The 27,054-nt window shown below is 37.6% G+C and overlaps 1 protein-coding gene across 1 annotated transcript; it reads left to right on the top strand.

The window, feature by feature from the left end:
- Positions 1-112: 112 nt before the first annotated feature.
- On the top strand, positions 113-18,959 carry LOC107562106 (protein Wnt-6-like). The gene is made up of 4 exons (XM_016246670.1): positions 113-349; positions 5,981-6,201; positions 14,531-14,835; positions 17,529-18,959. Exons 1-4 carry the CDS (start codon positions 270-272, stop codon positions 17,988-17,990), a joined length of 1,068 nt encoding a protein of 355 aa, XP_016102156.1. The 5' UTR covers positions 113-269; the 3' UTR covers positions 17,991-18,959.
- Positions 18,960-27,054: the final 8,095 nt, after the last annotated feature.

Here is a 27,054-nt window from a genome sequence, read left to right as displayed (position 1 = left end):
TGGTTCGGGCTTCCCCCCCCCCCCCCTCATTTTATCTGGTTTTGCTGGATGAAGATCTCCAAGAAGTAAGAATGAAGATGCTGACCACTTTCCAAGCGGATTTTGCGTTCGTCCTCACCAGATGATGTGCTTCTTGGAAGTGTATTATTCAGGGGTGCTGAATCTCCTCAGAAATTATCAAACTTTGTCCCAGGACAAGCCTCTTTCATCTCTGGACTAGTTCTTCAGCATCAGACCTCATACTTTTGTCCTTCGAAAGGCATCTGACAATGACGATTCCACTTTCCAGAACGCAACTTGCCCTCTTCTTTATCCTGCTTTGTCCAGTCAACATTATCGGGCTCTGGTGGTAAGTAATATCTCAGGCGCGCGCTCAATCGCCTTTGGAAATTCTTGCAAGATCCATATTTAAAGCTCGATCAATGGGATTAGTGGGGAACTTCAGCCTGATAGTTTAGAGATGATCGAATATGAAAAAATGACAACGCAGTCCCGGGTTATCACATAATTATTCACTGAAGAAACATCCCTAGGCACTCTTAACAATAAATAGTTCTCAGGTTCGGCAAACCCCCTCTTCTTATCATGAAACTTCTTGCTGTATTCCAGAGTGGTTATGGTTCTCTAGAAGTTATAAAAGTTCTTCATGTTGCATGTAGTTTCTTCAGATCGGTATGTTGGTTGCTGGAGTGGTAAAGCGGCATAATACAGATTGTTTTATAAAGAACTAAAGAATGAAAATCTGTGTGTGGAACTTTTGAAAGTTATTTTGCGGCAACAGGCTGTAAAGCATTTCGTTTCTGTTTCACATTTATTGTGCATATGGTACAGTATTGGAATTACAGGCGTAAAATGAATTTCAATATAATACATCTCCAATATGCCTTATTTACTGCTCACTCTATGAAACTATTCATTTTTTAATATACACATTCCATTGAGCACTTCTCACAAAATAAAAATTATAAAAAAATGTTAAGAATAAGAATGAATTATTCACAGTACCTACATAGATTATATAAAATATTCGAAAGATGGCATTTTAAAAAAGTATTTAGTTAAATAATCTTTAAAATGACTTTCTAAGAGTTCATTCTAGATAACTTAATACATTTGAAATCTGTAGAGAGAAATTTACTGTTTCCATAAAAGTTGTTGATCATAGCTTCCATTATCATGGGTTTACTAAGGTTTAAGCTGTACTCTGTTTCAGAGGTAGACACATTGGGGGTCAGAGTTGGAATTTTAGGTGGACCTCCGGGCTGTGGGTGTCATCATAACTACTCCTTCCCTTAACACTCTGAAATGCACAAGTTTGACAAGAGGGAGATTATTTGCTAAACAGAGACAATCCAAAATTACCTTTAACAAGGGTGTTGTTTAGCTAATCAAATTTTCACATTATAAAAGGTCAGCTGCACCTAAAGCTCCCCTCACACTTTTTCTGCACACACTCTCTCTCTCTCATACACCTGGAGGTCTAAAAATTTTTGCAGAGACAATGATGCTTTCTTTGGGGCACGACGCATGCCATCACAAACCTCTCGTCTGGGGCTGGGCTGTGCCGAGGGTCTCTGACACAGCATGCCATTCACATGCTGAGGCTGAGAGGAGATGAAACGGAGGCAGATAAACTGGCTCTCAGGACTCTGATTGTGCTCTGATCTGCGGGGCTGAGAGCTGAGTGCTTGAGGAAGCGATGGGAAGCCTCACCTCTTCTGGAGTCTCCGGGGTCATGTGCTGGCGGCCCGCCAGGAGTCTGTCGGACAGGTGTGCCTGTGCACATGACATACCCTCTCGCTTTATGTGTGTGTGTGTGTGTGTGTGTGTGTGTGTGTGTATGAATACACTCTCAGTCAACATTTAAATTTAAATGCCCATGTGTGACCCAATCTGTGAGCACACTTACCTTATTCTATTAAAGCAGTGGTTCTCAACCTTTTTGACTTGAAGGCCTCCATCATCCAATTCAATATTCAAAAGCCCCTCATTTAATATTTTCTTTGTAATGTTCTACTTTAATAATGACAAAGCTACTTGTTTACAAACTTTTTATTAACAGAAATTGGGAATGTCAGTATGTTAAATTAATTATCCATATCCAGAATTTTTTAAGAACTATCTTCTTTAATAGAACAATAGGTTGCAATAACAATATTAATTCAATGTTGCAATGAAATAGGGGATTTTTAATACAATTTATATTTAGTTAATAAAAAGGATTTATTTAGCTTACACCTCAATTTTATGTGTATTTTAGCATTTTAATTAAATTACAATATTTTAATGTAATATTTTTTATTTTAGTTCAAATAATTGTCGTTCTCCCCTGGTTGAGGACCACTGTGTTAAAAGGGACAGGTCATCCAAAAATTACAATGCTGTCATCATTTACTTACCCTCATGTAGTTTTAAACATTTATAACTTTATTTCTTCTACGGAAACAATAAAGACGAACTGTTCTTTTTCCGTACAGCAAAAGTCAATGGAGTCCAAAAAAAACAACACTGGCCCATGTTGGCTTTCATTGTATGGACAAAAAAAGATTTTTCAAAATATCTGCATTGCACAGAAAAAAGAAAGACTGTTTAGAATGACATTAGGGTAAATAAATGACGACAGACTCGTAATTGTTTATCCACTCACAGGTCTACTATTGGACCTAACCAATGTATATTAGTATGTCGCAGACTATACAGTCTCCTCTCCAATGTTCAATCTGGGAGAAGCGAATCTCATTTGGAGAATGGGGAGATAGCCAATCAAGCGGCCTTGAGAGATGGATCAGATAACGATTAGATGACAGCTGCTTGGCCCGTTTGGCACACGTACAGTGTTTCACCTCAAGCATGCGTCTGCTGTTCTCTCGTACTTTGGGTCTGTCCCATCTGCGTGTGACAGACTGCGTCGTAGTGATGGAGTTGCGCAGCGCCATGGTTCCACTCACATGATTTAGTGGCGCGCTCCAAGAGGAGATTGTGCCATGGCTCTGCGCCACGCGCCACAGAAGTGAACCCAAGCCACGCTGTGCAGTTCCAGCCCTGTCGTGACTGACTTCATATCCAGCATTCTTGGGGGATTAAGTAGGGATGAATTTCGCTCTTTCACAAAGTGAAAAAAGAAGAGACTTATCTGTAACCATGCAATTCATAATGTAACCTGAGGTCTCAGCAGGCACAGAGGACGACAGGTCTACGAAAAGATAAATGTGAATGTGTATGTTTGCACTGATTATTTGGATGACTTAATCACAGTTCCCCCCTCCGTTTCCCCCTCTGCATTATCTCTCTCATACATCACAGTGTGGCTGTTTTTGGATATTCCTGATTGCATCTTTTTCCATGTTATGATTAGGCCCCATCTTGTGGTTATCACATCCAGGAGTCTCACCAGATAAAGGGCAAGCAGGAAAGAGTGGCTTCGAAGCCGTGAGGATAACGGTCGGTCTAGGACTTGTGGTCTTCCTCTGCCAAATGCCATTCTTATTCCCAGATTAAAGTCCTAATGTGAACCACTGTATGAGAAATGGCAGAAGGGATCTTAGAATAGTCATCATCATGTCCAGATTGACTCTTTCTGCAGGCATGTTCCTTTGTCTTTTGTTATGTCTTTGGTCGTGGCTGGTTTCGATTAGAGCCAAGGAAGGGATGGTTCATCAGACGTAGACGAATATCTTCATCTCTGTATCACCCAAGCCATAATGTGACCACATATGCAACCCAGGGCCGCTTTTGTGATATTCAAGCTTTCCTTTAAAAGCCAGCGCTTTGCCTCGCCCCTTTTGACAGTGAAACAGGACTTGGAAAGAGAGAGTCGCTCCAACACTGTCTGCTCTTTTACGAGTCTACACCTCCTGCTGTAAAATGTGGTTCCATTATTTGAGCAGTGATCCTGGCGCTGAGAAGCTCACAGGTTTGTAGATAATCAGAGGCTACAGAGGAGAACATTGTATCTGCACATTATTATCACGCAGGGGTGTGTGCGTCATAGATCAAGATCTGTGAGAGATACTAATAGAGGCTTCATTACATGCCTGTCCATTCAGCACTATGGAAACCTTGACACTGGCCACAGACTTTTCCTGGTGGGGCGCTAGACTGTCAAAATTAAATTGAAATCAAACTTAGATTCAAAAAATTTGAAGAGAAACATTGTCAGACTGTCATAATAAAATAAATGTGATCAAATGCTTTGCCAGTAAATAATAACAAAAGATGAAAAAGAAATCTGGAGTCACGGAGGGTTTAAACATGGGTTACTGTGATCAAAACAATGCATTACATATTCCTCCTAACAAGATCAACATTTTATTTCTATTTTTAAGGAGATTAATAGAGATTTATTTGGTGTTTGTTGTTCACTTTCTGCTGGATTTACAATAGGCTGAGATACAATACTGTGCTTGTTAAAAATATCATAAATTACCAGGTATTTTTGATTAATACATACTGCTTTACAGTAGTGCTATGCATAATACACTCTGATGTTTAGCATTAACATCTCTTGCCATTTTTTTTACTGTAGGCAGGGTCCAAAATGAACACTCTTCAGGTGTCGAATGAGAGTAAAATTTAACATTGGCGAGCATGTGCCAATTGGCCTGTAATTTTATTTGGAACTGCAACATAATACATGGTTAAAGTCAAACTGTAAAAACAATAGTCTGACCTTCACTGATTTGAGAGACATGTGTGATTCAGAAGAAAGACTACAAACTGTCTACTTATTTTACCTCAGTGGAATACTGACCATCAAAAATGTAATGTTTATAGGTTTATTGTGCTCCATGTGGCCAGACATATGTGGAATATTCCTCACATTTGACCGCTAAAAAAAATATGAGCATTTGAAATTAGAGAAACAGGGAATGTCTGATGTGATGCTAGTGAGAGAGAAAAAAAAGAGATTAAAAAATGTATTCCTTTGTCATTTGGAGAAAAATATATTTGAATAAAATTTAAAAAATATTTAAATGAGTTAAACTTGAGTAAAATAAATGTAGTATATAAAATGTAATTTTTAATTTGTAGTGAAATGAATCCCTGAAGTGCCCTTTAGTAAATGTAAGCATATATCACAGCAAAACACACTCGTGCTGCTCTGTGTCCAAAGACTGTTGAATGGTCGTATGTAAATGAAATATTAGGCCTATCAAGATGGGATGCATCACTTGTGAAGCCTGTTATCTCCCCTCTCATATTTCTTATCAGACCGCCATGGAAGGCGACTGGCAAGAGTGTCGGTTTGACTTTTTAAAACAAACTCGCACGCCAGATGAATGTTATTAGTCTGAAAGATTAGCCTTGACAGGGGTGAATGAAAAGCAATGAGGTATTCGCAAAGAGCTCTGCTCCCCCATACGGCAACGTAATGATAAAAACCGACTTCAGCTGCACGGATCACAGACGCTGAACTCCACTCCAATACGGCGAGAGTTATTAAAAAGAAAGAACCGGAGGATTGTGCCGTTCTCACATTACGTCATAGCGACTGTCACGGGAAGCTCTGGCAGCCCGCTCAACGCTTTGGACCTGAGGCCTCTTCTCCCATTAGCAGTTGAAATAAACAATTGATTCAAGTGTAAACACACGTCTGTCGTCACTTTTGATAAAACCCAGCAATTAAGATGCAGCTTTTTTGCTTTAAATGTTATCTGTTTATGTTCAAAGGGGTAATTCGATTACCGCTGACATTATAGTGTGTCTGATTCTAGTAGTTGTCTTTTTTCTGTATATTTTCTTTGTCATCTGCAAGGAACAATGAGTACGCCTAAAAACCAAGAAAAGCTCTAAATGAATGAGGATTGGCTCAGACCTTAATGTGAACCTTGCGGTAAAGCAACAGAACATTAAATTTATAATGCTCTACATCATTTAAAGTGGTTTGTGTGTCGTGTGGTTTGAGAAGATAACCGCACTTTATCTTGTGAAACCTTGTGTAGTTCAGATGAGTCATCTGATGAAGTTTTGTTCGTTTCAGGGCAGTGGGGAGTCCCTTGGTCATGGACCCGAACAGCATCTGTAGGAAGACCAAACGTCTGGCGGGCAAGCAGGCCGAACTGTGCCAGACCCAGCCGGAGATTGTCAACGAAGTGGCCAAGGGCGCCAAGCTGGGCGTGCGCGAATGCCAATACCAGTTCCGCTTTCGACGCTGGAACTGTACCAGCCAGAACAAGTACTTTGGCAAAATCCTCCAGCAAGGTGAGCATGTGTCCTAATGCAGTTAATCAATCTTTGTCTCGATTATGGGTCAGCGACGTCTTTCTGAGGCCATGAACTCTGGCCCTGAGACCTAGAGACCTGTGCCCTCATTTCAGCATGTTTGATCCAAGTTCAAGAGAGAACAAGGACAGCTGTTGTGTCCGGTTTACCTCAGTGCCTTTCTTCTGTGTTAAATTGCTCTCTAAAAACGATCCCCAAATTGCATAATCATTGATCCGCCACATTTTTCAGCCCTTTGAAGAGTAATAAACGAACATAGCCTCTACAATTATTAGGCCGTCCACAAGGTTCAACCCCTCCCTTCTCACGTTGGATTTACCTTGTTCAGTTGAGGCAATTATTCTGTCTCACAACAGCGGTGTTGATGCTAAGATGTCTGTCATTATCTAATATTTTGGAAACATTTTTATTAATGTTTTTTTTGTAATCCGATCAAGAGGTGGTTTGATACATAATAGGCATGACTCAGCCTAGTGTAAATGCATCTTGTAGTTTAGGCCACAGTTTAATTTGGTTACGCATTATTTTGACAGTCTACATTCTACTAACTATAAGAAACTTTGCAAGTACATGTGAACTTATTCTACTAACCCTAACCTAACAGTCTATCTTTTTTGGCTTCCAATGAGCATACAAGAGCAAATCATTAAAGGATATGTCGGTAGTGAATTTGATGATCACATTTTCTGTTTGTAAACAGTCTAATTGGTTGTCACCAGTAGAGGGCGCTACTTTGGCTGAACATAGTCTGCCCTCAGCCAGCAGGGTATGAGATTAAGATGGTCAGTACAATTTTTTGCCTCATTTCACATGAGATTTCTCTTTAGACATGCCCATATCACAGTGATGTAGAGAGATGCAGGCTTGTCATATCCAGGTCTGAAGCTGAGAGTTCACGATTTGGCCTCCAGTGTGGACGTGTTCACACACGGATTGCAACATGATTCCTCTGTCTGCATCAGCCCATCTTAGACTGAGCACTGGATACTGCCTCACAAAATGGAAATTAATCATAAATTCCTCTGTGTCTATAGGTGAGGCTTAAGTGCTCTTCTGTTTTCATGCATTTACCACAATTACCGTGAGACTTGGCTCTAATGACCACGTGTCAGAGCTGAGATCTCTGCTAAGGCAGGTTTACTTCCTGCACCGAGTGATAGGGTTGTACAAAGTGTCTCACATATTTCTTCCATTGCTAAATAACTGGGGGCTATTTTCTTCCCCTATTCAAACATGTAAACCAGAGCTTGTTTTCTTGGCCCAAGGGAGCGGCCTCCTAATGCCAGAATTTGCTGGAAATGCTGCCGGCTGCTCTTACATGTTGTCTCTGAGGTTGTAATGAAGTCGTTAAAATTGCTCAGAGACAATATGCGGTTCCAATTAGAAACCCAAGAAATGATAAGGACGCCGTGTGTGTGTAATTTGCCCTGTCACCTCAGGAATGTGCCTCATTATTTTTGCTGTCAAGACCTCTTGTTTCTGTCTGTGTCAATAAATGTTTGGTATCGTGCATTTTCTGATGCACAAAGGTTACTGACGTTTTACCTCAGGTTCAAGTCTCAGAATGACAACAAGCATGCTCCTATACTCACATTCAAATTAAAATCTTATTAAATTATATTTTTATTTATGCCATAAATGGTGAGAGTGTTTTTACTTTTTTCATTTATTAAACATAAACAACATTAAACAATAGGCTAAAATGTCTTTGTCTCACTCTTATATGAAATATAATAAGTCAAAAAGTGTTTCTTTCTTTGGTCACATCTTATCTAGCATAGGGCAACAAGTGTGCCAGAAGTGCCATATAGTAGGTGCATGATCCCCCTGGTATTCTGTAATGGGACTCAGAGTTTCTCTCGAATTTTACTATCAGAAATAACATCCTTGCTTCAACACATTGCCCATTTGTTCAGCAGATGCGTTTGGTATCTTCAGTATTCTGATAGTTGTGATCGTGAACTCACATTTGAACTCGTAAGCTTGCGTGCTTTTGAAAAAAAAAAAAGAGCAGGGGATAGAGAGAGAAAGAGAAAAGATAAAAAGGTAAGCTTATATCAGAAAACAATTCAACAGTACATCTCTAAACCTGGAGGCAGACCATTTTTGCAAGCATTAAGACTATAAACACTCCTTTTTTCTATATAATCCCATTTCAAACCCCCAATGCATGCTACAAACCAAAGCACATAACACACATGGCATTCTTCAGTCCTGTTCAAGTACGTTTTATTTCAAACCCCACTGTTGGAACAGGTCAGAGGCCAGTGAACTCAGCGTGAAGGACTGCATGAATATGTGTTATCATTTAAAGGGACAGCCAGTCCTGTTGTAATGGATCCCTTGTGCACACAAGAGTTTTGGACATATTTGAGAGTTGAGACAGTCCATTTGATGTCAGAGCTCACTTCAGTTTGTTAGTGTGAAAGCGAATTTTCAAACTCTGAATCTGATTTTCTAAGTCCGCTTAAAAACGGTGGCATAGGTTACGCTTCAGGACCCTGGTATAGTTTGCAGTTGGTATTAATTCATCATTTACTTATCGTGTTTATGCTCCACGTTCTGGTTTAGACCACGAAATTGAGGTCAAATAGCCTGAGAATTACTCATATTATCCATGAGGATGTGTGTGTGTGTTGCTGCGGTTGCCTTCAGTTGATAAAAGTGGATCCCAGGTATGCAACAAGAGCTGCGCAGCGTTAGAGATTGTCTCAACCCTCGCTGCATGCAGGCAGCACATGGTGGCAAAATAAATCAATCAAAATGATTCCCACCCGTCAGCACTGGTGGAGCCGCTGGAGGGGCCCTGCCTTCTCATCTCTTTTCATCCTGCAGCCCCATGCTTCATTGACTCAAAGATTGAGTATTAAAAGAATATTAGCTAATTCTCACAGAAGACCCTTCTGGCATTAAGTTCTCTCTCTCTTTTCTAGGCAGGCCTGGGCATAGAGCAGCTGCACAAAATTTTTTGGAATTTGTGTCTTGGAGGAAAAAATAAGAGAGGGAGGTGAAATCAAGAGACTTTTTACCCTCTGTCTGTCATGACAACCTCCAGTTTATGAATGTATTGGATTAAATTATTGTGTATCCAGATGGGCGAATTTTGTCTTTGTAGTAGTTCAAATGTTGGATGTTACACTGTTTACAAAATATAGTTTGATCATGATATGTCTGACTTTCAAAAATGCTGAGGTAATAGAAGGGTTCCCATGGGGTTGGAAACTCGGGAAATACCAGGAATTTTTAATTTTATTATTTTATTTTTTTTAACCTTCTAGGTCTGGAAAAGTCATGAAAATTAGTACGTTTTATTTCCTTTTTTTTTTTGTTGGAATTTTCTGGATTTTCTCTGTTCTAAAATATTTAATCAAATAGTTATTATAGAATAAATCTTACCCACAAGCCAGCATGATGACACCAGTCTGTGTTTTGGGGGTCTTAAAGGGATAGTTCACCCAAAAATGAAAATTCTGTCATAATATTACTCACCCTCAATTCGTTCCAAACCCGTAAGACTTTAGATTATCTTCAGAACACAAATTAAGATATTTTTGATGAAATCCGAGCACTTTCTGACCCTGCATAGACAGCAATGTAACTACCACGTTTAAGACCCAGAAAGGTAGTAAGGACATCATTAAAATAGTCCATGTGACATCAGAGGTTCAACCGTAATGTTATGAAGAAAACAAAACTAATGACTTCATTCAACAATTTCTTCTCTTTCTTGTCAGTCTTCGACGCGCGTTCACAAGAGTACCATGACACAAAAAGTATTCTTGTAGCTTCAAAAAATTACCACTGATGTCACAATGTCCTTACTACCTTTCTGGGCCTTGAATGTGGTAGTTTTCCTTGTTTGTTAGGCCTACTTATCCAATTCAGAGTAGTTTCACCGTCATGACCATGCTAATATAAAAATGAGGATAAACATGAAACTGACAGCAGTCTAATGGCTATGAGTAATGGTACATTGACATAGAACTTGCAGTTCAGTAAGTGAGTCACATATTGATTCAGTGGCCATTCTGATGGATTCTTTTCATCATTCATCATGTGGATTCATCAGACTCATTTGTATGTGAATTGAGCTCTACAGGTTGCCCGCGTGTTTGTTGTTGCTTAGGCCTACAGCACATGAGCAGTACCGACACTAAAATACACTGCAGGAAACACTGCTGTAATCGGTGATACATGCTGCATCACATCTGTGCCAGTTATGTCATCAACAAACTGGTTAATTGAACATGAAAATGTATGTTTTTCATATTTCTGACATTGTATGAACATGGTCTCACCATTCTTACATGACCCAAGAGTGGCTCACGATCCAGAGTTTAAAAACTGATGGTCTAAAATACCTGGAGGAAGATAATGGTGAGGACATCTACTAGCAGGAGCTAATGGGACCATGCTAACACCTTGATCTGTATGTGGAAGATCTTTCTTCTGTATTGTGATGTACATACTGAAAAAAAAAACTTGAGGCGGGGACTTGGTTCTATCAGTCGGTTGTTGATTATATTTTGATGTAGCATTTTCACTCAGAAGTGTGCAACAGATGAACGTGAGCTTGGAGGGTCTAAGGGTCTAAGAGTTTAAGTTGACTAAATAGTTTGAGAAGTTCTGCATATGTCAACCAATACAGTGCAATATATACAGTATAATCCAAATATCAAATACATAGGTGAATTGTTCACACCAATATCTATAACATGTATTTAGAAAATAGATGTGAATTTCCATTTCATGTCGACTTTAAATATCACATACTGTATACGTTCTGACTGGCTATGAGTTTACCGCATGGCAAAATATCTTTACTGTATTGTAGACACTTTTGTGATTTATGATCCCTGTTCATTTGTAGGCATTATGTAATTGAAATTATTCTTAAATATCGGCATGCATCAAAAAAGATAAATTACTAATTGAACATAGTGATTCCTGCCACACACATGCAGGTGGTTCATGACATCCTGAACTGAAACCAGATACTGCACCGTGTAGTAATGCACAACAGACCTGCAAAACATGCAGGGTTATGTGGGGTTTATATATCTGTTTTTTTTATTTTATTTACAGTTTATAATAGTATTTTTCGGTTACTAGAATCACTTATTACAAAAAGTGCATATCCAGTAAAATAATATGCTTAAATCTACTAGTGAAATACGGCATTGTGGAAACATTATATAATTATATTAATATTATAGTATTATATAATTTAGTATTATATATAGTAGTAGTTTTTTAGTATCAATACATTTACTATGCACTTAACACTTAAATATAAACAAGAGTTTGGATAGACAGCTGTCTCTATTGTGCTTTTTGGAAGCAAACATATTGGAAAGACAATAGACAAGTGTATGTCATGAATGAATGATTTGGAGAGATCATTTGTAAATATTAAATATTATGCTCTCTGTTGCTCAAATGGACTTGCCTCATATCAGAGCAAATATTGCTTTTCCCCCTCTCAGGTTAACAATTTTTTTTTTGCATAGACATAAATGCAAGCTGCCGCAAATATTGTTTGTGTGATTTTGCATAAAATTATGCTATCGTGAAATCCTAGAGTGACTGCTATATACATATATACACTACTGTTCAAAAGTTTGGGATCAGTAAGACTTGTAATGTTTTTTAAAGTAGTCTCTTATGCTCATCAAGGCTGCATTTATTTGATCACAAATACAGAAAAAAACAGTAATCTTGCTAAATGTTATTACAATATAAAATAATGGTTTCTATTTTAATATCCTTTTTAAATATAAATTATTTCTGTGATGCAAAGCTGAATTTCCATCAGCCATTACTCCAGTATAAAGTGTCACATGATCCTTCAGAAATAATTCTAATATGCTGATTTATTATTAGAATTATCAATGTTGGCAACAGTAGTGCTGCCAAATAATTTTTTGGAAACTGCGATACTTTTTTCAGGATTCTTTGATGAATAAAAAGTTAAAAAGAACAGCATTTATTGAAAATCATTACATCACAGGTTCCAAAAAAATATGAATCAGCACAACAGTACTGCACTGATAATAAATCAGCATGTTAGAATGATTTCTGAAGGATCATTTGACACTGAAGACTGGAGTAATGATGCTGAAAATTCAGCTTTGCATCACAGGAATAAATTCAATTTTAATGTATATTAAAATAGAAAAACTTTATTTCACAATATTACATCTTTTCCTGTATTTTTAATCAAATAAATGCAGCCTTGATGAGCATAAGAAACTCCTTTAAAAACCATTTAAAATCATTCTGATCCCAAACTTTTGAACAGTAGTGTATAGAAATCACAAAGAAAAGAAAAAAAAAAATATATATATATAGCAGTATCCACATAATCTGAGGATCTGCAATGTATGTCGCAGAGAGGCTGCTTCTCTTTAGGACACTTTGGATAGTAATGTAGTGAACAGTGTTAGGTTTATGCAGACTTGGTTGGTGTTTTGAGCGCCAGAAAGCTACAGGTGTTTTCAGGTGGGGTGCTGTCATGTATCAAAACAGGAACACACACACACATTGTTTCACAGTATGAAGACGACAGTGGGCGTGTGAATGGACAGCTGGGATTAATATCTCTCTCTCTCTGTGTGTGTGTGTGTGTGCGCGCACTCTGAGCTCTGATTCCATTTCACTGGCTTTAATGAATCCCATTCACTGAATCATGCAATGCAGAATTGGCACATGGCTGAGGAGTGACTGCACGCTCACTGCATCCAGAGTTTACACAGGATAAAAGTCATTCCTTTCAACTCCCTTACTACGAGTTGCTAAACACAGCTGTCCTTTCCAACCTCACCATTGTTTTCTTGTTCTCTTCTCTCTTTTTGGTTATTGCAGAGAATTTGTTTTCAATTAACATTATTAAATGTTAGCATTTAATAAATATTTCTAGTGAACTGGTCATTTTCTTTCAAAATAACTTTTGACAGGAAGAGTAACAGGTCATTTTTTAAAAAATATTTTAAACAAATAAGAACAACAATATTTTGAAATATGATTGTCATTTAAAATATCTGTTTTCGATTCGAATATATTTTAAAATTGGTAATTTATTCCTGTGATGGCAATGCTGAATTTTCAGCATCATTGCTCCAGTGTCACATGATTCTTCAGAAATCATTTGCTGCTGAAGAAACATTTCTTGTTGCTGAAAACAGTTGAGCTGCTTATTATATTTTGTGGAAATTCTGATAGATTTTTTCAGGATTCTTTGATAAATAGAAAGCTCTGAAGAACATAATTTCTATGAAGTACACTGTCTGTTAAAAAAGAAAGTCTGTAAAAATATGGCCAAATGTTAAGATGAAGGACATTTCCATATCGTTCAATATAAGTTGTTTTACATATATTTTGAATCACTCATTGCATTGTGTTGTGTTTTAGAGTTAAAAGAAATGTACAGATAATGGACTTGCAGAAAATTACCAATACATTTTCCCTTTTTTCTTACAGTGTAGAAATCTTTTGTTACATTATAAATGTCTTTACTGTCACTTTTGATCAGTTTAATGACATTGAGTCTTTTCTAATTAAAAAAATTACACTGAAACTTTTTAACTGTAGTGTATATGTGACAAAAACATGTTTGTTTCCATTTTCAGAAGATGTTTAATGCCTCTGTTTATTAATAATTTTCAGAGTTTCCATCTCTTTGGACAAATTTGATAAGTAGTATTTCTGGGTTCATGGGAACCCTGATTTTCAGGGGTTTGTTTAATTTCGGTATAGTTTGTTTAAAAAGAGTTCTTGCATATTGAAACATTATGGAACCAGACCTGAATAGCATATGCTCTGATTCCCAGTGCAGCTTATTCTGGTCTGATATGCCATGACCTCGAATGGCTCATTGTGCCACAGTAGTGCTGTCGTTGAGACTACCTTGTCACAGAAATAGCCCATGCAGCTAGGACAGTGGTTCTCAAACCTCTCCATGAAGTACCCCAGCACTGCACTTTTTGTATGTCTCCCTATATCTGACACACCCACTTCAGGTCTTGCAGTCTCCACTAATGAGCTGATGAGTTGAATCAGGTGTGATAGATGAGGGAGACATACAAAATGTGCAGGGCTGGGGGTACTCCATATCTAAAGTGCCATAATTATCAGAGTTCGATGTAACCCAGCCTGGCCAACAATCAGAAGCTGTCTTTGATGTCTCTTTGTGTGTGTGTGTGTGTGTGTGTGTGTGTGTGTGTGTGTGTGTGTGTGTGTGTGTGTGTGTGTGTGTGTGTGTGTGTGTGTGTGTGCGTGTGTGTGCGTGTGAGTGTGTGTGTCTTCACAGATATCCGAGAGACGGCGTTTGTGTATGCTATCACGGCAGCGGGTGTGACGCATGCAGTGACACAGGCCTGCAGCATGGGGGAGCTGCTGCAATGCGGCTGTGAGGCCACACGGAGCAGAGGGCCGCCCCCGCGTTTAGCCGGTGTTGGCCCAACCGAGGGGGTCAAGTGGGAGTGGGGTGGCTGCGGAGACGATGTGGAGTTCGGCTATGAGAAGTCCAAGCAGTTTATGGATGCCCGGCGGAGGAAGGGCAAGAGTGACATCCGCACGCTGATAGACCTTCATAATAATGAAGCCGGTCGACTGGTACGATATTTTATCTTTATCTTGACACATAAAGCTATGAATTAAAAATAAATTAATAAAAATAGTTTACACAGGCTTTTGTTTTTACAGTCTTTTAGTGGTGGTATAAATGTAATCCGACCTATTAAATAACAATATTAAACAAGAATAAGGTGTTAACTTACACAACCATTCAAAAGTTTGGGGTCAGTATGTTTTTTTTGTTACTTTTATTCAGCAAGGACACATTCAATTAACCAAAAGTGACAGTAAAGAAATTAAACATTTTACAAAAGATTTCTAAATGTTCCTATTTTGAATTTTCTGTTTATCACAGAATCATCATGGTTTCCACAGTAAAATATTAAGCAGCACAATTGCACTACTCTCAACACTGATAATAAAAATAAATATAGAATGATTCCATGATCACCATATTAGAATGATTTCTGAAGGATCATGTGACACTGGAGTAATGACTGCTGAAAATTCAGATTTGCCGGTATGATTGAATTTTAAAATGTATTGCCAAAAAAAAAAAGTTACATGAAACTTTGTCAGAGTGCTGTATTTAGTACAATAGTATGTACTAGGGGATGCATGTGCGAGAACAGTTAACCCTCGTGTGGTGTTGGGGTCCTTTTTGCTCTGTAACCTCGTAGGGTTCTGAACACAACACAAGGGTTAATGCAACCTGGTATTTAGTTCTTAGTTCACACAACCCTTATTATACATCAGCAATAAACAAAATTAGGAATTGGCATGACTAGCCAGGTATCTTGTATTTACTCTTTTTTTTTGTTAAAGGCAGTCTCACATAGTACCTGTTGCCCTCATGCAGGTTTGGTGTAGATGTTTTTTTTTTATGTTCCTGGTACGATATCAATGTGGATAGATTTTTTGCATCGATGCATAGATGATACAAGCACAGTCGTGTGCTGTTTTGCCTGTACAACCCTTAAGAGATAGTCAAGCTTAAATGAGCAGATGGTGCACTTCAAAAGCCCAAGCATGGAAAAGCTCGGAAATGTTATGGAAATATACTTGGCAGAGGCTGGAGAACACACTATGAACTGAGTTGAGACTAGTTTCCCAACATCACCACTCTCTCCGTTCCCTTATTGACTGTCTAGATCCATTTAATAGTTACAGGAGTGTCTTTTTTTTTTTTAGCTAGGGCTTTCACATTACAGTATTAACATGCACAATTAATTTAAAATGTATATGCATTTATTTGATTTAACATGGAATCTGTTTAGTTCTGTTCTGTGATCAGAAACCACAAATCCACTCACATACACACACTAAAGTGCCTAGCGGAGCAGGCATTTCATAAAAAATCTCAATAAATTATATACACCCGCACATATATTCTACAAGTGTTAATCACACGAACTGCAGACCCCAATAATTACAAAATTAATATTAAATTATTATATACTTTTTATTCTTTGAAATAAACTGGATGTGTTAACACGTAATGATATTTACAAATACCGGTAATATAATAAACTGTTTAACATAACAGTAATGACAGACCTACACTGCCACTGAAATGTTTGGGCTCAGTAAGTTAATATTTTATTAATTAATTAAATTGATCAAAAGTGACACTAAAGCCATTTACAAGGTTTAGATTTCAAATAAATTCTGTTTTCAGACCTTCTATTCATCAAATAATCCTGAAAAAAATGTATCACAGTTTCCACAAAAATATTAAGTAGCACAACATTTCAGCATTGATAATAAGAAATGCTTTTTGTGCAGCAAATCAGCATATTAGAATGATTTCTGAAGGATCATGTGACACTGAAGACTGGATATTGATGCTAAAAATTTAGCATTGCATCACAGAAATAATAACATTTAAAAATATATGAAAATAATAAAAAACTATTTTAAATTGTAATAATATTTCACATAAATAAATTCAGCCTTGGTGAGCATAAGTGTCTTAAAAAGACATAAAAAATTCTTACCGACCCCAAACTTATGGTGTGTTTACATTTTTCTTTCATATTTTAGTATAGTGTGCAATTCAACACACAAATTTAAGTGTGACTGGAGTGTGTCTTTAAGACATTTTAGACAGGGCAAACCTTTTATTTTTTAAAGAAATTATTATTTTTGTATTTCCATTATTTCTGCAATGATGCCGCCTACTGTACAATAGAAACCTGTGGTGCATGTGTGTGATAGATCATTTTGAACTACTCTTATCTCAGTTTACTATTTTATAATTCATTATTATTCAGAACTCTAAAGAAGTCAGATTTACGGTTTCCTTCAAGCCATCATCAGTCGGCCACTGGCCAAATCCTCAGATTAGTTATTCACTAGTGTCAGTAGTGCTTCATCTTCCAGAGGTCAATGCCTCGCAGCCTCAGGTCCCGTTAGCATGGGGTCAGTCACCGGTAAATAGGCATTAAGGGGGAATATAGACATGTTTGGCAGATGGTGATTTTCTTCTATGTCAAAGAGGACTCAAATGCGCCGCAGCGACTTGTTTGGAATTAAAGTTAGAAAAATGGTAACTGCATTTATCAGATGTTAATTTCAACAGGTATAGAACTGTACGAATCTCTGTTTTCAAGCTCTCGGATTGGCTTTCGAGTGGCCGGAGGCTAAAGAGGGAGGGGAGAGACAAGGGTAAATTCCTTCTAAATAGTTTCTCCTTTTATCTCACTGAACTATCTTTGTGTCTTGAACTGCAGGCGGTGAAGAATTATATGAGAACTGAATGTAAATGCCACGGGCTGTCTGGCTCTTGCACTCTGAGGACCTGCTGGAAGAAAATGCCTCACTTCCGCGAGGTGGGCGACCGTCTGCTCGAGCGCTTCAATGGGGCATCCAAAGTGATGGGTGGGAATGATGGTAAAACTCTCATTCCAGTGGGGCAGAACATCAAACCTCCAGACAAGCAAGATCTCATCTATTCGGCCGAGTCGCCGGACTTCTGCCTGCCCAATCGGAAGACGGGTTCTTTGGGCACGCGTGGGCGGATGTGCAACAGCACGGCGCTGGACGTGAGCGGATGTGACCTTCTGTGTTGCGAGCGGGGCCACCGGGACGAGACGGTGGTCCTGGAGGAAAACTGTCTCTGCCGTTTCCACTGGTGCTGTGTGGTCCAGTGTAAAAAGTGCTTGGTCAGGAAGGAACTGAGTTTGTGTCACTAACTGAGAACCCTTGATAATGGGATTGAGCAGAGCCATTCCAAACAAGGACAAGAACAAAAGAATCTAGAACATTCCAGATTCATGCATACACATTTCAAACCCCGAGGCTTTGGGAAAGCCTAGAGGAGTGTCTGACTTGTGATTCACCCCTCAGAAAACCCAGGACCGCTAGTCTCAATGACTACTCAAGATTTAGAAGGGGTTCTTCAGCTGTGAAGTCGAGACATTCAGAAATCTTCTCATCAGAGGGCTTTTGTGTGTATTTTCTGTTAGATCAGCCCCGTATACAGTATATTATGAGTGTAGACTCAATGAATGAAAGCACATCCACATCAGCACCGCAGCCATGGTGTAATGGCTGTTTATGCTCTGAAGTGACAGAACATCAAGAAAAGGATATTTGGCATATGCTCTGTAAAGCTGGCTGGATATGGAACAAAGACGTTTATTTATAAGCATTTAATATCATCATGACTACTTGTGATTAAGTCCCTGTCATTTTCTTTCAAAAGCACTTTGAGAACTTTTAACAGAAAGAGTAAAAACTCGTTTTACTCTTAAACTCAAAGGTAAAAAGCGAATGCAAGAGAAGCAACATGTAAAAACTCTTTATCTTTGTGAGATATTTAATCTATGGGGCTTTTAATGCACTTTTACTGATACTGATCACTATTTTTCATCGGTTTGCTCCTTAGTGAAATGCATTTTCAGTGGTTTGTTTCAGTTTGTGTTGGTTTTTAAGAGTTCTTATATTGTTGACCTCATATGAAAACCTTAGTATGCTAACACTGCCCAACAGTTCTCAAAACCGATTACAACTGATCATTAATGATAATAATCACAGGAACGTATGAAAAGTTGTCATTGTTTTATCACCTTTTTTGTTTGTTTGTTTTTTCAATGGATCTCTCACTGGAGGGTTAATCAAGTCAGATCATAAAAACATAACTTCAACACCATGTTCAATAAATTCAGTGTCATCAAAATGCATTATGTTTGAAATGTAATATTTATACAGTCTGTACAGTTAATGAAATCAGAAAACAGAAATGTCAAGAAACAGACATAAAGAATGCAGAGCTTCACAAGCTACTTACAGGGTCAGCCATGAGACTTTCATCAAGTGTTAATCTCAAGCACCCTGTCCTTTGTTTGGAATGTATTGCATTTTTGCAAAAAATACCTTCACAAGGTATCATATGGAGTTTGCGCTTGTGAACCACAGACCACTGAGAAATATAATTTTCACATGCATTAGTTTTAGGCGCATAAGCATAATGGACTTGAGACTGAAAAATGACAGTGTGTCCACTTAATGTAAATTAAGATGAAATTTGTCATTTGAATGACTGCATTCGACTCTATTTATCTTATAACTTTGTCTATTTATCTTAAATTTGTAGTTCATCTCTCTTACGCAACCTCGTATCTGAAAAAACATGGCCGAAAGATGTGAAATATTATTTACTCCTCTTCAAAACAACTGTTTATAAAGCGATCTTGCAATAATTCATACCAGAACTGTATATTTTGGATATTTAATCACAATGCATTTGAAAGGAAGATTTCAGATTTGAAAAACTGAATACTGGAAGTGAGAATCCTTCTTATAGCTGCTCATCACTGAATAAAATACACAAAAACTTGTTTCCTCGTTATTTTGTCGTATTTAGTTAGTAGTTTTTTTTCTTTCTAAGAAAGTACTTATAATTATCTATCTATCTATCTATCTATCTATCTATCTATCTATCTATCTATCTATCTATCTATCTATATATCTAATGTTGTAACTCTCATATGATGTTTTGACTGGGAGATATGATCCCATTTCAGGCTGAGATATTTATATAGACATCATAATGAAGCTTATGTCACACTTTCCTTCCATTGATGTTAAACAAATCATACAATTGTTGTTCTAACTGGCTCACTTCACACAGGGTCAAGGCTCAATGCTTCCCACCTCGCTCTCTCGCTACGGCAATTCAGAGATTTCAACTTAAAGTGTATCGCTTTGCCACTCAGCAGAAGAAAGGTGTTGTTTTGAGTTATTTACACAGTTGGAAAAGACTCCCTTTGTATTAGTATGAGTCCTGCAAGACGGCACAAGTTCATATTTTCCAGGAATTTGGGCTGCGTAGCCAAAAGTGTTGAAGATAGAGGGGAAGATGGAGACCGGGAATGTGCCAGGAGCAGTGGTGAGGGAATGAGAGACAGAGACACACACACAACCATAGACAGCCCATCATACTGTCATACCGCAGACAGCCAATAGATTTGGTATTAATATAGCTGCTGTGTTTCAATGGACTTTAACACACACACACAGTGGCTGTGGAATGTGCAGGATGAGACAATCGTTCTGTCTTTGCCTGCTGATAGTAAAACATGCAGGGCACTAATGAAAGCCTGCCACTGTGGATGGATACATGGCATGATGGGAGACAAACTCATTTCCTCTGATCACCCAGACAATGAGGTGCAAAGACGCTCAGATGAAAGGCTGTGAACTCTAGTTGCAGGCATAAAGGTGGCAATCATTTAAGCTGATGAATAATGAATTTATGATTCAACATTTTTGCAGTAATGGAAATTTTGCTGTGGGATTTATATCAGTATATAGGAAAAAGTGGCTTCTCTCATTATGGAATGTACAGACAGGAATTGTTTTATGTGCATGTGTACACAGGTGCATGTGTGTGTGGCAGATAGCCTGAGTGAATAAAACTGTAACATAATACCACCATGCGTCCCCTTGTTCTGACAACCAGTCTTTATCTAAATAGAGATGCTTGCTTTAGGAAGACATACTCATAAAAGTAGAGCTGTGACTTAAGGCTCTGAAACCTCGCAGGAGATTTTATCGGGAGGTAATCAGTCTAATTACAACTTAGGCCCTGTCAGACTCTATTCTGTGAGTCTGTGAGGTGCATGATGGGATGGAGGAGTGCACTGTACAAAATGTAACCTGTACTTATGGTATGTTCATGGCTACTAGCTGCTGTATTTTGTTACAATTACTGTGACTTAACAGTTAAGGTCTAGTGCATTACAGTAATCTTTACTCATTACAGTAATACTGTGATTTCCGTAATACTATGCTGATGCTTATGTTTCCAGAATGTACGGCAAGAATAAGTTTAATTTGTAGCTGTTGTTTTTTCAAATGATTTATTTTCTCTTTTTTTTTCAACCCAGGACAACATTTCTCGTTGTTCACCCTGATGGCATTGTTTATAATATTAGTTATGATCTTTTTACAATAACATGGCCACAAAGTCAGTCACTAAACTTTTTTTCTGCATGTAACCAATTGTGTTACCACTGTTGCACTGGCTCTAAAAATGTTGGTTTAATTCCTATTTAATACAACTACTGTTATTATCCCACAATAATGCAACATAATGCAGTTATAATTTGTGTTACCGCAAAAAGTGACCTGGATTATTTTCACATTAGTTTTTAATTGCAATAAATCACTGCTAAATCCTGGAGGTTTTTTAGAGAGTGACATTTATACGTCCTGCTACAGGGCATGGAAGTTAAACGGTTTCGAGGAGGGCCGAAACAACCTCACCTCCCCTGATGGCAACGACTCTACTTGGTAAATAACACAATTACCTGTACCATTTCTCTTTGTGGATACACGGAGTTTAGTGCTCTCACCGGGTTGTTAACCTTTCAATGTCAGGATTTTAAGTGCTGATAATATCTCCAGAACACAGCTTACTCATAGTTACCATTATTGTCTCTTGGACGGACTAAAACGTTAAGAGACCCAGCGTGCAAGTCTGTGTCAATAAACAATGTTGTTTGCGTGCTCTCCGCACTGGAATCGCCAGATGGAAATTGAGTCCCTGTCCTCAGTTAGATGAGGCTTGCTTTTTCCAAAATGGACCTGCAATGAAGTGTTTATGGATTTGTGGTTTGCAGGGATACGGTCTCATAGGGTAATGCCAACCTCTGCGCACACATAGGCTCTCACTGTAACACACTTCCTGCCACTTAACACAAGATGGAGCTATTTGTCTCATTTCATGGATGCTTCACAGGAAACACTTCAGATAATTTTGTGCCTTTGAAATACACCGATGAAAGACAACGCAGCGTAATTTGGATCATCAGTAGCAGCAAGATAAGAACAACCAAATGAAAGACAACTGTGAGTAGGCTATAGTGTATTACCTAAGAACAGGGCGAACAACGGTATAAGAAGGTGCATAAAATGCCACTTGTGGAGAAGAGTGGCTGCACTTTAGCATTCTGTTCAAACGAGAAGGCCTACTTCCAAAATAAAAGAATATAGGCTACTTCAGTGTGAGCTGAATGGGATTTTTTGGGACACTTCATTTCATATTATTTACAATTAATTGAAAAGGTATTCAACATATTAATTTATATTACATGCAGTTAGCTGAATTTTAGAGTTCTTTTTTGACCCACTTAAGAACATCTTTATATGCAATTTCATAATTACTAATAGTGTCTTTGAAACTATTCTTCTGCAATTGAAACTTGTAATTAAATATATATTTATAATTACAAGATTATTAAAACATCATGATTTTAAATGTACTTTTAATTTGACATTATTACAAAGTACACTTAGAAACAGTCAAGAAGGTTTACGCTCTTCAAGTACACTTAATTCACATTTTATTTAATTAATATTGTGTTATCTGCAAGGACAGTGCTTTTTTAATACTTTAAGTGCACATTCAATACAATCAAGCACACTTAATTTTCACAAGGGATTTTGGGAAATTCGATATGCTCGGTGATGTGATAGACTATAGCCCATCTAAAACTGTTCTAAACAATATTTGGATAATTCAGTAATAGTATTGTGCATGTACATAATACTAGTTATTCTCAAATTAATTTAGAAACTACTGTGGAGTGGTATCTTGCAAAAATTACCTTAAAATGCTGTCTATTTGATCTAACAATTAAATTTAGTTTTGTTGGTAGGTCGATTCAGTGGTGTTATATATTGTAATATTTTTTACTTATTTAAATTAAACAATTTAGATGTTATCACATGTAGCACAGTTAACATTTTATTTATTTTATTATGTTATTTTTTCTCAATATTTGTACTTTTAAAAATGTCACACCATATAGTGTGGCAAAAAGTGAATTTAAAAATAATGAAATAATTTATTGTACCGTAAAAAGTAAATATATTTTAACCAGTGAAATAGTGATTTTGTTAAAAAAAAAACTGTATCCAAAATCCATACTGTAGACATGTTATGCATAAACTACCCCTGCAAAATAAAACTATGCACAATTTTCACAGAGTGATCACATAGAGCCCTGCAGTGTAGCAAATAGAACAATAACTGTTTTCCAATCAATGCATTACATTCAATGAATGAGACCATAGCGTGCAGAGAGGATGCAGTTGTTAGTTAGCAGAGCAGGGATTAGTATGAGGGCTAAGCGCTTGGCTGAAGTGGGAAGATACTCTTCTGAAAACCGGTGGTCTTTGCGGATAGGGATTTGTTGTACATTCCAAGAGAAAAGCTGGAAGAACTGATGCGCAGAGGGATAAAAGGGATCATAGATTATTTTGGTGTCCCAGAGTGCACCAAATTTTCTTTTGTAGCGTGAATGCCTTCATCTGCTATTCAGTGTCGTTTTCCTTTTCAGACTGTTATAGGTGATGTCAGGATGCTTTGAATGATTTCTGAAAAAAAAAAAAAAGTTGACCAGAAGCTGCTGTTAATTCTTCAAATAGGTTCTTCATTTGCTGGACATTTCTGTTGTTTGATTCAGAACCTTTCGAGATCTTTCAGACAGATTTAGTGTGTGAGTGCAGTGCATCGTGGGAGGTTTACTCATAGAATCTTGATGTAGACATCCTGCAAGGTCGGAAGTGTTCACCATGTCCAGCTGTTCATAGCGAATGACCTCTGAATAACTCTTGCTTCTGTTATCTTCCCCATCATCTTAATGACCGCAATTCACAGGTGAAACGTCTCCCTCAGTTTAATACTCTTTGTCTGCCGTTGTCTCATTTCTCTCCCCTCTCTCTCTTTCTCCAGATCAGAAACCACCAGCATGCAGAATTCATTTTGGAATGGAGCTTTCATTCTTCTCTGGGTAAACGGTTTGCTCACGATTCACAAATGAATAACAGAAGCCCAGATCTGTGCAGAATCAGGGATATGTGCCTCAGCGTCAGAGGAAATCCCCTGTGAAGACCCCACACCACAAACTGTGTACACAGTTGTTTCTGTATATTGTATGTATATACCATGGGGTTCAAAAGTCAGAGACACCATTGAAAATATAGAATTTAAAATGTATTTAAATTCTAGATATAAACAAAAGGTTTTAGGACCATTGAAAATAACATGTAAATGAAAAAAAGTCATTTCTAAATATTTCTTATTTGTTTTCAAATTCACATTTTTTAAACGTTTAAATATTAATTTTTAGAGTTTTAATTTGATAACAATATTAATTAAAGGAATTATTCAGCAAGATTGCACTAAATTGATCAAAAGTGACAGTAAAGACATTTATAATGTTACAAAAGTTTTCTATTTAAAAAAAACTGTTCTTTTGAACTTTCTATTCATCAAATAAAAAGAATATATCACAGTTTCCACAAAAATATTATTCAGTACAACTGTTTTGAATATTAACGATAAGAAATGTTTCTTGTTACTACATATGTACTGTACATATTGAATGGAGAGAAAAAAGCAAACTATAAGCATTTTCACTGGTGGTCTCATACTTTTTACCCTACTGTGCTTCCAAGAATGGCAGATTTTCTGTAAATTGTGGCACACTGCCATCAAACCGAGCATATTTCTGTCAAACAGCAAACAACTTTCTTATCTCTAATACATTCTCCTGCTTCACATACCTTTATAGTCATATCATCTGCTGCAGTAACCCAAACATTTTCACAGTACCAAGAAAAGCAAGCAAGCGGGTGTAATTCTGCTCAATTAGTGATAGCGAGCAGTAACCCAAGCGGTAAAGAAAACAAGCAACGCTCTACTGTTTTTCAATAGCCATGGCTTAGCCAACTCAGCAGCTGGGCAAGTACCCGACAGCAGGAATCTCTGAATATCAGTACTAACAGAAATTGTTTGTGATACACAAACCGAACATCTCCTCTGATTTAATAGGAGAAGAAGGGCCAGTAGGGGGAGCTTCAGATATCATGTCCTAACTGCTGGTGTTCAGACATTAATTGCTAGTGCAGTTGCACATTGTGGTATAGAGTTCATTGTGATTAAACATAGAATGCAAATGCTCAAAAAAGTATTTATCCATTAAAATAAATATTTGATCCATCAGCAAGTATAAAATTGTATCTACATATTTATCGACACAACATCTGCAGTTGTTGATGGAGATGTTTATTTTTTTAAGGAATCATGTTCTGCTGTTGAAATGAATAATTAACTACAGGATTCCATCAAAGAGAAAACTTCATAGTTTGCATGTTATTAAGTCCAACAATTAATATACATTATAAATAACCACTGATACCACACTGCAGCAAACAATTCTACAAACGATATGACTATGATCAAAACAGACCGCATCATTGCATGGCCTATAAAGATCTTTGTTTGGGTTGCTAAGACTTCTCTAATCCCCCAAATGTTTTGCTCCAACACAATGAACATTTAATTGATTGCAACCATTCCACATATCATCAAGCAGATCAGAGGGCAATGGTTCTTTTGAGCTGCGCACGCTGCGCTGTACCGCACAATGCTTATTTTCCTCTATTCTTTGAGCGTCCTCACTTTCTGTCTTAGGAGCCAATACCTACACCATTAGGCCAATCAAAAAGTCCTTTTCCCATCATGCTCTAATGGCTTAACGACAGAAAAGAGACAAATATTCCTGTGGAAAAAAACAAAGCTTATTACTCAACTTTATTCTCCCCTGAAAAAAGGAAAGGTTTCCCTGCAAGAACTCATTTCTCCACAGATGTGTCATTGCTCCACAGCAGGGGGTTGAACTTTCTAATTCTTTTAAAAACCTTTTTAGTGAGACGTCCTGCGGGAGCCCCAGTAATTGTAGCGTTGATCTTTTTACCCTCTGTTCTGTTTCTCCTGTAGCATCACATCTTTTTACCCACTCATGAAAGGAGGAAATGCTTATTAAAGGAAGACTGGGAAATGTTTAGCCTCCTTAAAATGAGCATAATTAGGTAAATAAAGCTTGAGTAAATACAGAACTGTTTTTCTACACTTTCTTACAGGGGGATAAATTATAAATCTAAGATACATTTTTTATGTTTCTTTCTTCATTTTTGTGACATTTTCATGTCTGTGTGTTCTCAGTCTATACTGAATCAGCCGTGAAGACTTGGAGACCTTCTGAAACCTAACAGACTGTAAATAATTCAAATGTCCCTGGTGGGACTATTTGGACAAGGACAAGAGCTATTACCATCTACAATGCCATTTCGCCAAGGAAAAGTGCACGCAACTCGCAGCACACCTCTTTATCGTGGGAAATTCAAATTCAGCATTATCTTTTGCCTTGGGGCTCTTCTGGTAATCACAATCAATGAACAAAACTGTTTTTTGCTCATATGAGTCATTACATCACAAGACAGAAATCATTATGTGATTAATCAATGTAAAATTACTGTAATGATTTTGCCTTTTGCTAAATGATGTCTTTCTCAGGCATTTAACTCATGATCAGAAGAGGTGTTGTTCAGCCGTGGTTAAATGTCATTCCTAAATTATCTTAATGCTTTACAATTAAATAGATCATAGAGAAAGGGGTTCCCCAGTTGACACTAGGACACAATTAAAATCAGCATGTGTTAAATTCTTGACCGCAGATCTCTTGGCAAGGATCCACACCAGATGGAAGCAGGATTTTGTTTTTCTGAATGTTGCGACATCTTACTGGTAACCATTCGAGTGGGAATGTGTCTGTTGTAATGTTTTTAACTTGTCATGAACTAGCAATAAAAACTAAGCTGTGATGGTGCCTAATTGAAGACAGAGATCATTATCAATTCATTCGGAGTCAGAGGGGGCCGTTCACCCTTGTTCAAGACTGAAGT

The sequence above is a fragment of the Sinocyclocheilus grahami genome, unplaced genomic scaffold (assembly GCF_001515645.1).
Source record: "Sinocyclocheilus grahami isolate Dianchi unplaced genomic scaffold, SAMN03320097.WGS_v1.1 scaffold807.1, whole genome shotgun sequence".
Classification (NCBI taxonomy): domain Eukaryota; kingdom Metazoa; phylum Chordata; class Actinopteri; order Cypriniformes; family Cyprinidae; genus Sinocyclocheilus; species Sinocyclocheilus grahami.
This window is presented reverse-complemented; position numbering and strand designations above follow the sequence as displayed.